The sequence below is a fragment of the Clupea harengus genome, chromosome 24 (assembly GCF_900700415.2).
Source record: "Clupea harengus chromosome 24, Ch_v2.0.2, whole genome shotgun sequence".
Taxonomy (NCBI): domain Eukaryota; kingdom Metazoa; phylum Chordata; class Actinopteri; order Clupeiformes; family Clupeidae; genus Clupea; species Clupea harengus.
In genome coordinates this window covers 18749759-18765576 of record NC_045175.1, presented here as the reverse complement: position 1 = coordinate 18765576, position 15818 = coordinate 18749759, and the positions used below count along the sequence as shown (strand labels likewise).

The following is a 15818-nucleotide window of genomic DNA, read 5'->3' as shown; positions in this document are numbered from 1 at the left end:
CGGAGGCGACACAGGACACACACACGCAGGTAGGCCTGAGGTTGCGGTTAATTTATTTTCTGCTTTTTTCCCATCCTGGACCGTCCTTCCTCAAGGACGCCCCAGGAGCAGTGGGCAGCTTGTAGCGGGATGGACATGTGTTCTGTTATTTTGCATGTTTTTTCTGTTGGGGTCGTTAGTGGAGAAAACCCCTTGTCAACATACAAACTCCACACAGAAAGGCCTGGGAGATAGCCCACCTGAGCACTGTGCACTCTGGGGAGGACCTGCCCCCCAGAGCCAACAGCGCCCCATGCGGGAATCGAACCCATGACCTTCTTGCTGTGAGGCGGAAGTGCAAGCAGTGGAAGCAACTGAGCCACCGTGCCATGTATAGTATAGTATATATAGGTATAGTTGATCACACACACAGATAGTAATGAGCCATGCACACACACAAACACAATTTACTTCTTTATTTGAGTCCACAATTCAAAACAAATACACTTCAGGACCCAAATGTATCAGATGCATTAATTGCTCAGCCATGATTCAAACATGTGACTCAATCAGCAGTAATTATACAGCAGCACAACACATCTTATGGCTAAACACAGCACCTTATCCTCCAAATGTGACGACCTCCAATTATGGATGACATGGAACAGTACTTTCCCAACACTTTCCCAAACCCTTTTGCTTTCATTTTTTTTAAATCAAACTATCCTGAGACCCCTAGTAACCAGCTTATGCACATGAGCCAAACTGCCAGAAATGAATACAAGAAATTGACATTTGCAACCAGAACCAGAGATTTGCTGCACAAGAGACTGAGGTTCCACTGGCTTCTGCTAGGCATGAATCAAAACAACAGCCTATTTCCAGGATGAACACTTCCTTATCGCTCTCATCAATTATAACAATATCGTGTCTGATGGCATTTGCATCAGAAAACATGTCTGCATTGCACAAAGAGAACATTTATGATTTAACAAAACAATTGGTATGAGTTGACACTGTAGGAGGGCAGATAGATGGTTAGATATAGTGTCCACAATCCTCTCATGTCTGGAGGTATACAGTTCTTTATAGAAGTATCAGCCATTCAGTATATGGGACATGGATTCTATGACCTGATCTTGTCCATGGCGAATACAGAATGAGAGTCAGGGTACCAGATGGAGAGAGTAAGCTGGGTTGGAAGCACCTGAAGACTGGCAGTGAATCGAAAGATCTGGACATCCTTGTCAAAACGGGTATTTTGGAGAGTGGTGTGAGACACGGAATGTCTATAATCTGATCACAGCATGACACAGTGGTGTTTGAACAGGAGTGTGTGACTCTTCTGCAGACTCTGGTGATCCTGCAGGATCGGGAGGTCATGTGATCTGGCACAGGGACACCGAGGAGTCCAAATTAACATAAAACCCAGGATAGAGGGGCTCAGTGAATGTGGATTGGAATGTGTGCAGGAGGGTGAGTGTGTCAGAGGAGACGCTGAAGAAGGACAGAGTGCCTGCTTGCCAGTCCAGGTACACTCCTACTCTGCTGGAACGGGAAGAGGGGGTACGTATGGCACTCTTATTATTATTGTGCCCGGCCGAGTAACTGTTACCACAGCATTCCAGACGCCAGGACTTGTCATTGCGTCCAAACCCACAGTCAGCACTCATCCCTTTCCTCTTGATGCTTTTATAGGCCACTGCTATATGAACCTCACTACCACTCCACTCAGCCTCCCAGTAGCAGCGTCCAGACAGACCCTCTCTACACATCACCTGATCCGAGTAGTCAAATCTCTCTGGGTGGTCAGGACACGGCTGATCCTTTCTCACACGTGTCACCTTTCTGTTCCCATCAGAGAGGGAAAGTGATCTGTGTGCTGTGTCTGGATCCAGTGTGACCTCACAGCCATCTGCCGACAAGAGGAGAGAACATCCTCATCAGAACACGGGGTAGGAAAGGGACTGTTCACTGCACCCATATACACACACACACACACAATCATACAGATGTTCAGATACAGTGGGGAGAATAAGTATTTTACCCCCTGTCGATTTCGCAAGTTTGGTAACTTGCAAAGAAATGCGTGATCTAAAATTGTAATGGTAGGTCTATTTTAACAGTGAGAGACAGAATATCAACAAAAACATCCAGAAAACTGCATTTTATAACAGTTATGAATTTATTTGCATTTGATCACGGGAAATACGCATTTGATGTATGTGTAATATGTGTGTGTGCGTGTGTGTGTGTGTGTGTGTGCTTGTGTGTGTATGTGCATCCATGTGTATTTGTGACATTTCTGTATCAGGAAGGAGTATATGTGTAATCTTTCATGTGTGGGTGTAAATTAGTGTATGTACTTTTACTTTCTCTCTCTATATATCTCTGTCTGTGTGTGTGTTTGTTTGTTTATGTCTGTATAAAAGAATGTGTGTGTCAGGAAGTATATGTATGATCTCTTGCGTGTGTGTGTGCGTGTTTGTGTATGTATGCATGTAGGGGAGTGAGTGCGTGAGTGTATGTGTGTATATGTGCATCCTTGTGTATGTGTGATATTTGTATGTGTTATTGAGTAAGTGCATGTGTGGGTCTCTCTGTGTGTGTGTGTGTGTGTGTGTGTGTCAGGAAGGAGTATAGGTGGAGTCCTTTGTGTGTATGTGAATCTTTGTGTGTGTGTGTGTGTGTGTGTGTGTTTGTGTGTGTGTGTGTGAGTGTGTTTGTGCATTCTTCTGTACTTGTGATATTTCTGTGTGTGTGTGTGAGAGAGGAAGGAGTAGATGTGCAATCTCTTGTGTGTGAGTGTAAATGAATATATGTGTGTGTTTGTCACTTTCACGCTCTCTCTATTTGTCTGTGTAGTTGTTTATGTCTATGTAAGAGAATGTTAAGTATGATATCTTGTGTGTGTGTTAGAGAATATGTGTGTTCATATACAATCATGTATTTCTTCAGGGAAAAATGAATAAAATCACTCACATTTTCTTGTTGGTTTACTCCTGCACTCTCCTCCATGGTCATACCTCAAGAAAGAAGGGGAGAGGGAAATACAGTTGAAGCACAAAACTGTGAGTTTAGCATGTGAACTGATTTGTTATCAGTGTATCATTTTAATCAATAAAAACTATGTAAGTTTTGTAGATCAACAGGGAAAAAACTAAGCTGCAATACAAAAATGATAATATATTTCATAGCCTGGTTATTTTTTCTGGGATATGTTTTCAGGACAACTTTCATACAGCTGTACATAGACACACTGGACCCCCTTCAGTTTCCCCATCAACAAATCAGATCAACCAAGGATCTCCACAGCAAACAAAGACAGCCATGTTAGAATGCGGTTCATTAGCTACAGCTCAGTATTCAACACCATTGTCCCCTCCACACTAACAGACAAACTACTCATGCTGGGCCTTATCCCCTCGCTCTGCAGCTGGATCATGGACTTCCTCACTAGCAGACCACAATCTGTCAACATTGGGCCTGTGTTGTGATTGTTTACTCATCTCTCCTCTCGTTTCAGACTCCTCACTCCCTGCCTTGTGTGTGCTCCACCTTGTTGATTGTCTGCCCGTCCCCGATTGTTTGCACCTGTTCCTCATCACCTAGTGTATTTAGTCTGTGTGTTCCTGTGTCTCGTTGCCAGTACGTCTTTGTTTCCCCCGTGTCTCAAGAGTTCCAGCGATTTCCCATGTTCTCCAAAGTTCTAGCGATAACGACCCTTGCCTGTATAATCGACTCCGTGTTTGCCTTCTCCTTGCCGGTACCTTTGCCTCCACAACCGCCTACCTGGATAACAACCCTGGACTGTTTACTCGACTCCGTGATTGCCTCCTCCTTGCCGGTACCTCTGCCTCTACAAACTACTACCTGTGTGACGACCCTGGACTGGATAAACGACGATCCCCGCTGCCCATCCCTGATTGGATTTGTTTGTTTATATTTGGACTGTCTTACCGTGTACCGAACCCATTCAGTAAAAGTTGTTATTCTGCATCTCTGTCTCCGAGTCAAGCATTTGGATCCTACATTTCCACGTACATTACACTTACGCGTCTTATGTGGTTTTTCGTTTGCTTTTCATCTAGTTGTTTACTGGTAGTTGTTTGTTTATGTGTCAGCACCTTTCTAGCTTAGTGTTAGATAGTGCAGGCAAGGAAGTTGCCCGGAAGACTCACCTTCTTTTTTCTTTATTTGCGAGTGAGGTAAGCTGCAGCGACTATTTATTTATAGTGAGGCTTTCTTGGATGACATTTTGGTTTTCTCTTCTCCTTTTTACGGCAACCGCCATTGTTTTGTAAATAAACAAGTTATATGTACCCCGCAACTCTGAGTCTGGCAATTTTATGTTACTAGGGACCTTTTGGTTCTTCAAGGCCCGTAACAGCATACAGGAGTTTCGTGTCAAGCTGAGTGACATTGTGCCATAAGAACAACCATTCCCACAATGTCAGCAAAACTATAGAGAGCACCAACATCATCAGTTCCTTCACATAGACAGGTCTACACTGGAGAAGGTAGGCACCATTCAATTCCTAGGAGTTCACATCAGTGAGGACCTCACATGGTCATACAGTACAGACCAGCTAAACAAGAAAGTCACTAATCATGAACACTGGCTGCCCTTGGTCGCACCGAGATTGTTCTCTGTTCCAAAATAAAAACCTATTAGTGTGGTAATAGCCTAAGTTGGTGCTCATAGTGAAAAGACTATTCCCATCCCCTCCATTAGAAATCTCCCTCCCGACCCCTTGAGCCTGTGTCACGTACACCAAAAACCACCACTGTGTCCATTTTAGGATGTGGAAGAAAACCCACACACAAATGAGGAGAATAGCCAGTCTGTCCAGAATATGTCACCTACGATCAAAATGTTATTTACACCCAGATAAACACCCAGCACTCACTTGAAAGATCCTAGTTTACAGTCTGTGAGCTCTCTGACACCTGAATCTCCTGGATGATTGTAGCTCAGATCCAGCTGTTTCAGGTAAGAGGGGTTTGATTTGAGGGCAGATGCCAATAAAGAACAGCCCTTGTGTGTGATAAGACAACGGCTCAGCCTGAAACAAGAGATTATCTTCACAATTACAGTCAACAGAATCAGACTATACATTTATAAAAGATATTGTTTTAGGTAATCTTTTAAAAACTGACCAAACTGTTTCCAGCTTGCATTTAGGATCTCTAAGTAATTTCAAAATGTTGATCCTTTCCCTTTATAAACTGCAGACACTCTCATACAGCAGGACACATCTGTACATAATGACAGCAGATGCCGTGTTCTCTGTATCTCTGTCTCTTTTGCCTGTTTTCTGTGTTTCATATTAATAGAAACAAACAGACATATACACAAACAAACACACACACACACACACACACACACACACACACACACAACATTTCTGAGGAATTGCAATTGTATTTCACCTATTGAGCCTTTCTTATATGCCTCATAACTGACCTAAGTGTCTTCATTTTGCATTGTGGATCTCTTAGTCCCACACAGAGCAGCTCCATTCCTTCATCCTGCAGATCATTGTCACTCATGTCAAGTTCCGTGAGATCGGAAGATGTCCCTTGCAGCACTGATGCCATCATTTTACAGCTTGCTTTAGAGAGTCCACAGTCATCAAGCCTGTTTAAAAAATACGATGTATGTATGTAATAATATATATGTACACATTTGATATTATTCAGCACCTCCATTCATACATTTACACAACTTTTACATACCTCTTCTATCTCCTCTCTTTTGACCCTATATGACCGCCATTCTGTGATTGTATCAAACGTATAAACACTGGTTTACAAAAATATTCATTATCCAGCACATTCACCTGTGCACAGGAGCTCATGGTCAATTCTAAAGGGTTCAGACTTTTTCTACAATCTGTATGACGTAATGTAGACATGGAATTGTATCCCTACACTTTATAAACTGCACACACTCTCATACAGCAGGACACATCTGTACATTAAGACAGCAGATGCAGTGTTCTTTGTATCTCTGTCTCTTTTGCTTGTTCTCTGTGTTTCATGAATAGAAACAACAGACACACACACACACAGACACATACACACACACAGACACACAAACACATACACACACACCATTTCTGAGCAATTGCTTTTGAATTTCACCTATTGAGTCTTTCTTATATGTCTCATAACTGACCTCAGTGTCTCCATCTTGCAGTGTGGATCTCTTAGTCCCACACAGAGCAGCTCCACTCCTTCATCCTGCAGTTTATTTCCACTGATTGCCAGTTCTTTCAGATGGGAAGATGTCCTTTGTAGTGTAAATGCAATCATTTCACAGCTTGCTTTGGAGAGGTCACACCGATTTAGCCTGTTTAAAAAATACAGTTGATGTGCACATTTTACACTATTCAGCACTTCTCTTCATACATTTATGATTTTCTTTACATAACTTGTCTATCTCCTCTATCCTTTGGGCCTATATGATCATCATGGTGTGTTTTTATATAAAGTATAAACAAAAATATTCATGATCCAACACATAGACCTGTGCACAGGTGCTCATAATAATATTTAATAATAATAATAATAATGTATTTTTATATAGCGCTTTCTGGCACGACACACACACACACACACACACACACAGTAAAGCGTGGTCAATTCTAAAGGGTCAGACTTTTTCTACAATCTGTATGACGTAATGTAGACATGGAATTGTATCCCTTCACTTTATAAACTGCACACACACTCTCAAACAGATGAATACAGCAGGACACATCTGTACATAAGGACAGCAGATGCAGTGTTCTCTGTGTCTTTTGCATTTACATTTAGTCATTTAGCAGACGCTTTTATCCAAAGCGACTTACATATGTGCGACTTACAATGTATACACATTTTACATTTACACTGATGGCACACTGCACATCAGGAGCAATTAGGGGTTCAGTGTCTTGCTCAAGGACGCTTCGACAGGGAATCGAACTAGCAACCTTCTGATTACTAACCGACTTCTCTACCTCCTGTACCATTGTCGCCCCCTTTTGCTTGTTCTCTATGTTTTATATGAACAGAAACACCCAGGCACACAATTTTGGAGGAATTGTTATTGAATTTCATCTATTGAGTCTTTCTCATATGCCTCATAACTGACCTCAGTGTTTTCATCTTGCATTGTGGATCTCTAAGTCCCACACAGAGCCGATCCATTCCTTCATCCTGCAGGTAATTGTCACTCATGTCCAGTTCTCTCAGAAGGGAAGGTCTCCCTTGCAGCACTGATGCCATCGTTTGACAGCTTGCTTTAGAGAGTCGACACTGATTTAGCCTGTTTAGAAATGAAAATTAAACATCATATTGTCGAGGCATCTCAGTTACATTTATTTACATTATAACACTTGTATTCATGTCCATACACAGTTAAACACACACAGCGTTTATAAAATAAGCATCTCTCTCAGCCAGTATGTCAGAATACATTTTCAAAATGGTCCCAAGCTGATCATTGTTGTTAACAAGTCTTTACCCACAGAACCCACCCAAAACTGTACTCACCAAACTCTCGCAGAGACTTTCACTACAGGAAGCATTCTGTTGAGCCCTTCCTCTGATTTCAGGTATTTCTTCAGATCAAACTCATCCAAGTCTTTAGAAGACATCAGCAGCAGGTAAGCCAGAGCTGAACACTGGGCTGGAGTCAGATTTTTCGCCTCATCTGCTGAGTTTCTGTATCTGGGTAACATATGAGAAAGACACTATATTCATCATATTTCTGTCACTTAAGAATCCTCCTGTTGACTTCTGATTAAAAAAAACACACAAAGTTACCTTCTATTTCTCAATATGCAATTTACTCTCTACTTCCTAAACAAACTACGGAACAATAGGCCGAAACAAATGACAAGAATGAGCAGTAATGTATCTGTCTGTGAATAGCATCAGGTCTGACAAATATCCAGTTCCTTTTCACTACACAATAAATACATTCTGGAGATTGTAATGGGCACTAACATTTTGGAGTTGTCATAATACAGTAAGCTTGTCCAAGCTTATAAATGGTGCAGTTACAACAGTATACTGTATACGTGTAAGTGAACCAATTAGGGCTGTCAATCGATTTAAAAAAATGAACTAATTAATCGCACATTTTTTAATTAATTAAAAAAAATGAATCGCGATTAAAAGTTTGTTTTTCTTCTTAAGACTAAATCTTATAAATAAACAAGTAATCACTTCAGACAGCGTGTATTTTAGAAACTGTTGTTTAATTGTATTTTTTTTAAAACACAATGGTGCCCCTCAACGGTAAATCGTAAGAATTTCCCCTGAAGCAATTAAAATCACCTCAACCAGCCCACTGTCCTCAACTATGTTGATGGGCCGACAGTCACCGGCAACCCAAATGGTAACCTTTTCACGGACTGGTCTAGTTATTTTCCTAGAGAAGTCATGGAGTGTGGGTTGGCGATCATCTAACCTGGGACTGCTTTCTGTCGGGTGCTTTGCATTAAGGTGATAACTTCAAGACGAGCTGCTTCTGTGATAGCTAAATTCAGCTTGACAAATGCTACAGACAACTTTAGTTTTGTCGATTGTTCCGTCATTTTGGCTCTTAAACAGAGACTTTCCGCCCAACAATCTCTCAGCTCTCCCCATCTTCAACTACCGCAGTGGTTCTCAAACTTTTTCTGTCATTCCCCACTTTGAACAAGGGGGGCTATTCAAGCCCCACCTGTCCCTCATCGCTCCCATAAAATGGTAGGCCAAGCCCCCTACTTACGGTCTACATTGCCCGAGGGGACACAGGTTAAAGTCTGGCCTGATGTAATTTCACAATCCTCTCCCCACCTCTTTTCCGCCTCGCTTCCTGTCATAACTTCATGTCCTATCCAAATATATTCCAATTTTTTTTTTTTTTTAAAGTTGCGTTAATTCAGTTAAAATATTTTATCGCGTTAATCGCGGCCGCATTAATCGCATAGATTAACGCGTTAACGCTGACAGCCCTAAAACCAATACAACGTTCACTTAAAAGTATCTCCTTATCTGTTTCCAAAATTGATGTCTACTAACAAAAATGTGTTCTCTCCCTTATAGCATGATCCAATTGCTGATGGATGTGGAAACATTGCTCCTCACCACCACTACTCCTCATCTACGCATATGGAGAGCCAAACTCCACCCACTCACTCTGTCTTTTCTTTCTCTCCTAGTCTAGACTATCTTCGCTATGGGACGCTGCTATAGTCTCTCCACCCGATCTACCTGTAGAATCCCTCAGCCCACTGCACCCATCGCCACCGAACTGCCGTACACTTACTCTACCCTACACCCTATGCTAGCATTTATATGCAATATATATTATTGCCACCACCGACGTTTTTCTATTCCTACTCTCCTTACCCCTGTAACAGTAACCCTATGAGCACAGTGTATACCCACTGTGTATACCCAAGCTGTTTTTGTAAGTATCAGACCTGATGTCTGTATATACATATATTATGTACATCTACCAAATGCATGCTGTGTACAACACTTCCTGTTTCCCTTCCCCTTCTGCCACACAACCCTCCCCCTATCCCCCCTTCCTATCTCCACTTGGCCGACCTCATGTGACCCTTTATGTGCCGTGGTTCTGCTTAAGGTTCCTTCCTGACTAACAGGGAGTTTTTTCTTGCCCCTGTTGCCATTGTGCTTGCACTAAGGGGGTCCAGGCTCTGGGCTCTGTAAAGCGCCTTGAGACAATTGTATTGTTTTTGCGCTATATAATACAATTGAATTGAATTGAATTGAACATTTCTCATTTCAGTTAGCAGACAGTTTTAAATTACCTGAATTCATTTACAAATAAAGAATAGTTTTTTTTTGTCATATGTTTATCTGGAATATATCCATCAGTATTTTTACCAACATACTCTAGTAATTAAGATATTTGTTGTTTTTCTTCAACTAAAAAATAGATGTATTTACCTGTTGATCTCCTCAACCAGTGAGTTGTCCCCTAGCTCATTCAAACAGTGGAAGAGGTTGACAGTCCTTTCTGGTGAGATATCTTCCCTGATCTTGTCTTTGATGTATTGAACTGTTTTCGCGATGCACACTTCTCTGATAGCTAACTGTGGAAGGACCACCTTCAGCGGGGACCGGATTTCAGGCTCCAACATTGGAGCCAGGCCGATGAGAAAACGCACAAAAAGATCAAATTGTCCATTCTGGCTCTGCAGGGCCTTTTCCAGAGCAAATCTGTAAAGGTCAAACCTTGAGTGTGTGAACAGCCAGTTGAACCTCTCCCTCCAAGTCTTGAGGAAGGGATTTGCCCAATGAACACCTTTATGGAGAACATAAAGAGCAGCCAGGAATTCCTGTACACTGAGGTGCACAAAGCTGAAAATGCTCTCTCCAGTTGCGGCACTTTCCATTTTGAAGATCTGTGTGCACACTCCAGACTCCAAAGCTCCACACTTGACATCAATTTGACACCCTTTCAAGTCCTTCTTATAGAAGATCAGGGTGCCTTTCTCCAGATGTTTGAATGCCAGTTTCCCAAGTTTAACAAGCAACTGACCTTTTTCCTTTGCATTCATCTTCTTGTCCGGGAATCTGTCATTCATTCTTTTTATCTGAGAGACATTGTACAATGTGTACAATTCCGTCAAAGTTTTGGCGGAGTCCTCTTCCAGTACTTCGTCTTGCACACTGGCTATAATATGACAAAATACTGGTATGTGACACATGATTTGAAGGCTCCTATTGTTGTCGACATGTTCAATGACTCTGTTGGCCTTCTCTGCATCCTTTATGTTTTTCTTAAAGAACTCATTTTTCTGGGAATCATTGAATCCTCGCACCTCTGTCACCAAGTTGAAACACTCACGTGGGATCAAACTGGCTGCTGCTGGTCTGGTTGTGACCCAGATGCGTGCAGAGGATAGTAGCCTTCTCTTAATGAGACTTGTTATGAGAATGTTCAAAGATGATTTTTCTTCAGGCACAGAGATACACTCTTCTAAATCGACTTTAAAATTGAGTGTGCTTTCATCCAAACCATCAAAGACAAACAGAATTTTGCATCCACTGAATTGGGGGAAGTTTTTCAAATCTTTGAGATCAGGGTAGAATAACTCAAGAAGATCAAAAAGGCTGTAGCATTTTTCTTTCCTTAAGTTTAACTCCCGAAATAGAAGAACAAAAACAAAATCCATGTCTTGATTCGCTTTTTTCTCAGCCCAGTCCATGACAAACTTCTGCACTGCAACGGTTTTTCCCACACCAGCAATTCCCAAAGTCAAAACGTTTGTGAACTTGTCTGTGAGCATTTTATCCAACGTGACTTGTTTATCTTCAGAGCTTGGTCCTCTCCCAATCTGTCTTGTGTTAATTGTTACCACTTCGTGTGTACCGCTTGGGAAGCCCTCTACGATGTTAAGATCAATGTACATATCTTCTACTCTGGAATCTCCAGACTCTTGATGTATGACAGGAAACCTTTGTCTCAGTTGTTCCTGAAGCTTCTGTTTTAGTGATGCTTTCTTCTTTTTAACCTCCTCTGCTGCATTGTCATCTGAAGACAACAAAAGTCAGATGTAATATGGTGAAATGGGAAATAACTAGTTGTTTATATTGCATATGACACCTTAATCTTAATACATGATTTTCACTTTTTAGCTTTGTATGCATCATCAGTGTAGCATTTTACTTGGACCTTTCCTGTGGTTATTTTGTAGTTGTATTTTCATTTTCTCTAAGCAACTGTCACTGTTTTAAACATACTTTTTTCTTCTTTATGTATTCTTATACTTAACTTTACATATCTGTATTAATATCCAAGTCTCACAAATAAATGTATCAAGGTTCACATTCTTTCATATGTGAAACGCATAACTAACAGTTTCAGTCAAGGTTCAATACAAGTGCATAATGACCAATACTATGAAACAAAACCAATGTAAATCAATATACATGCCAACAAACCATATAGTGAACAAGTAGACCAATGCATTTGTACAAAACCAGTACTGACATATTTCCTGAACGGCACCCGATACATAGTGGTACCATTTTTGTATTAGCAATAAAGGACACGTCACACCTCTGTTTATCTCTCTTCACTGATTTCTGCTCTGATGCTCCACTCGATGGTAGCCACCCCCTCAACAACATCCTCCTATCTAAACACTCTCACCCAGTGAGCAGAGAGTCTGGTGGTCTCTCCCTACACCAGTCAGCCAAAAGCTGTCAGTGGTGCCACTGTGGTGGGATGAGTTTCACTGGTGGGATTTCAGTATCACTCCCAACGCAGCTGAAGACCCAACTCTTCTCTAATATCTTTTGTACTTAAACTTCAAATAAAAACCATCTTCTTTTTCCTGTTCAGCACTTATGAATCCCCAAGTCTCACCTACTTAGAATATCATAAATACACCATTTTATATAATATTTGTGTGTGTGTGTGTATTACAGCTAATATGCGCTGGATCCAAATGTGAAATCGCCGACATTGGGTCCTTACCCCCTCCTTGTTTTGGCCCTCCAGAGTCAGCAGGGATGTCTAATTGGACCCCACCATCCACTCTCCCCAGATCTGAGAGTTGGAGAGGGTCAAAGAGAGAGAGAAAAACAGATACAAGGAATACATGTGGTTCTTCCTATATACAAAAAATCACCTCATCAGAGAATGTGAGCTACACACTTACATTCTTCCAGATCTCCAGTCTCACCTTCTTACAAATATGTAATGGTCATGTGTGTGTGTGTGTGTGTGTGTGTGTGTGTGTGTGTGTGTGTATGTGTGTACTGCAGTTAACATGCCACTATATCCAAATGTCTGACAGTGGATCATTACCCCCTTCTTGCTGTGGCATGGGGCTTTGTCCAAAGTTGAATGTGACAGGGCCTCTGATGGTGCAGCCAGTCACGGCTGAGGCATTCACCATCCCTTCAGAGTGAGCAGTGGCATTCACGTTGACCCCTCCACCCACTCCGGCCAGACCTGGGGAACACTGCTGGCCTCCCACTTAGAGAGAGAGAAAGAAAGAGAGAGAAAGACATATAGATGGAGAATGGGGTAGATAGCAAAGAGAAAGATGGAGAGTGAAGGAAAGAGAGACAAGGAGAGGAAAGACCATATAAAGAAATGGAAAGTTAGAGTGAGAGATGGACCGATAGAAGGGGTCAGGGAGAGAGGGAGAGAGGTGAAAGAAAGAGAGTGGGAAAGGCAGAGATACATTGAAAAAAACTCAATGGGAGAAATGGAAAGAGGGAATGATGGATAAAGACCAGAAAGAAATGATGAGATGGTTAAAATGAAACAAAAAGTCACAGAGAAAGTTGGCAGAGAGAAAGTGAAAGAGAGAGCAAGAGAGATACATAGTGTTAGGAGAAACAGAAATTATGAATATATATGATTCTTCCCACATGCACAAACAACCGCCTCATCAGAGGCTGTGAGCTACACACTTACATTCTTCCAGATATCTCTCCAAGTCCATGGCCAACTGGTTGTTGTTCATCTTCTTCAAGATGGTCAACATGGCGTCCCCAGCTCCCGTGCTGTACACCTGCACCATCAAGTCCACAGTGTCATCTGTGTCGGCCTTCTCCAGCTTTCCCGATGCAATTTGGCCTGGTCCTGAAGGTCGTGCTTAAACCTCTTAAATCGGCCCGTGAGGTTGTCCAGAGTTTTCCTCAGCACTTCCTTCAGGGGTGCAGGCATTGTGGGCTGCAGATGATTAGTCCGCTACTAATTTGAGGCTGGGGGTCAGGCTGGGCCAGTTTTCAAAAAGGTCAGATGTTGGGGGGATAGTTCATGTTCAAAACAACAAATGTTTTTTCATGAGCAATTGATAAAAGCATAATTGAATTTTCACAATTAAATTATACTCTCCCTTCTCTGTTTGTCTGTGTTGTGTGTTTCTTTGCGTGTTTGTGTGTGTGTGTGTGTTTATGTCTATGTACATGTTTAATAAGAGGTGATAGTACACAATACATGATTATGAGGTAGAATTGTCTTAAATACAAAGACGTAAAGAGTATGCTTTAATCTTCTACATGGCAAACTGTAACACAGAAACACTAGCATTTGTAACTTTTGTTCTAAGTGCTCATGAGGCTAATCTTATCACATGATTTTTGGCAGCTTTCAAAAAATGAAAAAATTAGTCTCAGGATTTGCAACAAAACTTGCCTTTCAAGAAACCACCACAAACTGTGGCTGTTTTCCAGTCAAGTTAAGCTTGTCTAGGAACATTACAAGGGTCATGCAATTCTGTTTTCCTCAATGCAAGATAAGGGGAAGCGAAGCCCTTTTGTTTAGCAACTCTTTGGTTTACTTGTAACTGTAATATGCGTGTTGTCGGGCTGTAATGGGTTCAAGGAAACACTGTTGCCACCAGGTAGTAACATTTGTGAGAGGAAAAGCAGCCTTAGAGTAACCTTAGTTGTTTATTTAGATAGCCTGGGCCACCTTAACATTACTGTAGGCCCCAGGGCTAAGAGCGTTTTTGAGAGCTGCAGCTAGATGGATAGATAGCCTCCCACCAGAAGTTATGAAGACGACAGCCTTAATAGCCTAGAAGTACAGATGCCATGGTGTATTTGAGGGGAATAAAGTTCACTTCCATTTCTATGAAGCCTGAAGTCCACCATGTTCCATTAATGTAAAGAGTAAAAGACTGCATTCAGGACTTATATCTTTACTTACAATAAAGGTATATGTGTTTGATGATGGATTATAATCACACAGGAGTATGGCTACAACGGTACACTATATCACTTGGTGGAACTGTCAAAAAGGAGCTGTGTGTGTGTGTGTGTGTATGTGTCCACTGCCTCACCCATGGTTGTCACTAAGACACATACCTGGAATACCTCCCTGAAGTGAATTAAACAAACAAAAACATTGCTCGTTGTATTACAGTAAGAGTATGTTAAGTAATAGTGATATGACAAAATGTCCTGTTATTTTTTTGGTTTTATTTGTCACTTCAGCACCTTTAAGCACCGATATTCTTTTTGGTCTGTATTCATGTGAATATTAAACAGTGTGCATCTGTGTGTGTGGGTGTGTGTTTGTGAAATAATCTGACAGTTCCAAAACATAATTTGGATTATAGTTTCCAATCTTTAGGAGGTCAGTACTCCCTGCAAGTAACTGGCGACAGTTTCAAGGTTTACTATATTTCTGTTGATTTCTGTGAACGCTTCCCTCTGCAAGTAACTGGTGACAGTGACAAAGGTGACCTTTAGAGGGGGCTATTGTAATATATTTCTGTGATTTCTGTGAACAATAACGCAAGAAATACTGAAGGAAAAACTGAAGAATAAACATGACATTGTTTTAGCTCATTATACACATGCTGAAGTCTGTAAGTTAACCAACAATGCACACATCATTTCTATGAACCCACAACTCATCAACACCCATCACCACTCATGCCATGATCCACTTTACCTCAGTGTCCAATGGAGTCGTCCCTTAGCCACTCCTCAACTGTCCCTGAGGACACAACAATTCCATATGATGAATATGTGAGAACAGCAATTGCACATGAAGTAGAAGGACTGAGGCACACGTCTCTCTTGTGATGTTCACATAATATGAAATGTCATAACATATCATAGGTGCCAAAAATAGGAGTCAGTAAAAGGCTCTCAGGCAACTCCTATATGATGGCAGGATATAATACAGCCTGGCCATATGATATGAGTACATAATCCCTCTGACTACAATAGTAATGGGATGTGTTGGGATCACTGAGGCCTGATACACATTAGGATGCTGTCACACTGCGGCCTGTCGGGACTCTTGGACTTTTTAAACACTTTACATTGAATATAGAACATTTTTGTTATTT

General features: G+C 41.5%; 1 protein-coding gene across 1 annotated transcript; it reads right to left on the bottom strand.

The window, feature by feature from the left end:
* Window positions 1–440: 440 nt before the first annotated feature.
* On the bottom strand, window positions 441–14802 carry LOC105893758 (NACHT, LRR and PYD domains-containing protein 12-like). Its single transcript, XM_031562085.1, has 12 exons — window positions 14799–14802; window positions 13427–13594; window positions 12809–12979; window positions 12476–12547; window positions 9937–11527; window positions 7522–7698; window positions 7121–7294; window positions 6161–6334; window positions 5447–5620; window positions 4890–5045; window positions 2962–3005; window positions 441–1894 (listed from the first exon to the last, which is right to left on the bottom strand). The coding sequence occupies exons 1-12, from the start codon at window positions 14800–14802 to the stop codon at window positions 1359–1361; spliced, it is 3441 nt and encodes a 1146-aa protein (XP_031417945.1). The 3' UTR covers window positions 441–1358.
* Between the last annotated feature and the right edge of the window lie 1016 nt (window positions 14803–15818).

What these genes read in the sequence shown, in the direction of transcription:
- LOC105893758 (XM_031562085.1), bottom strand. An exon ending in GGAGAGATATCTGGAAGAAT is followed by an intron (nt 12,980 to 13,426) that starts GTAAGTGTGTAG and finishes TCTCTCTCTAAG; the next exon opens with TGGGAGGCCAGCAGTGTTCC. An exon ending in TGCAAGATGAAAACACTGAG is followed by an intron (nt 6,335 to 7,120) that starts GTCAGTTATGAG and finishes TTTTTTAAACAG; the next exon opens with GCTAAATCGGTGTGACCTCT.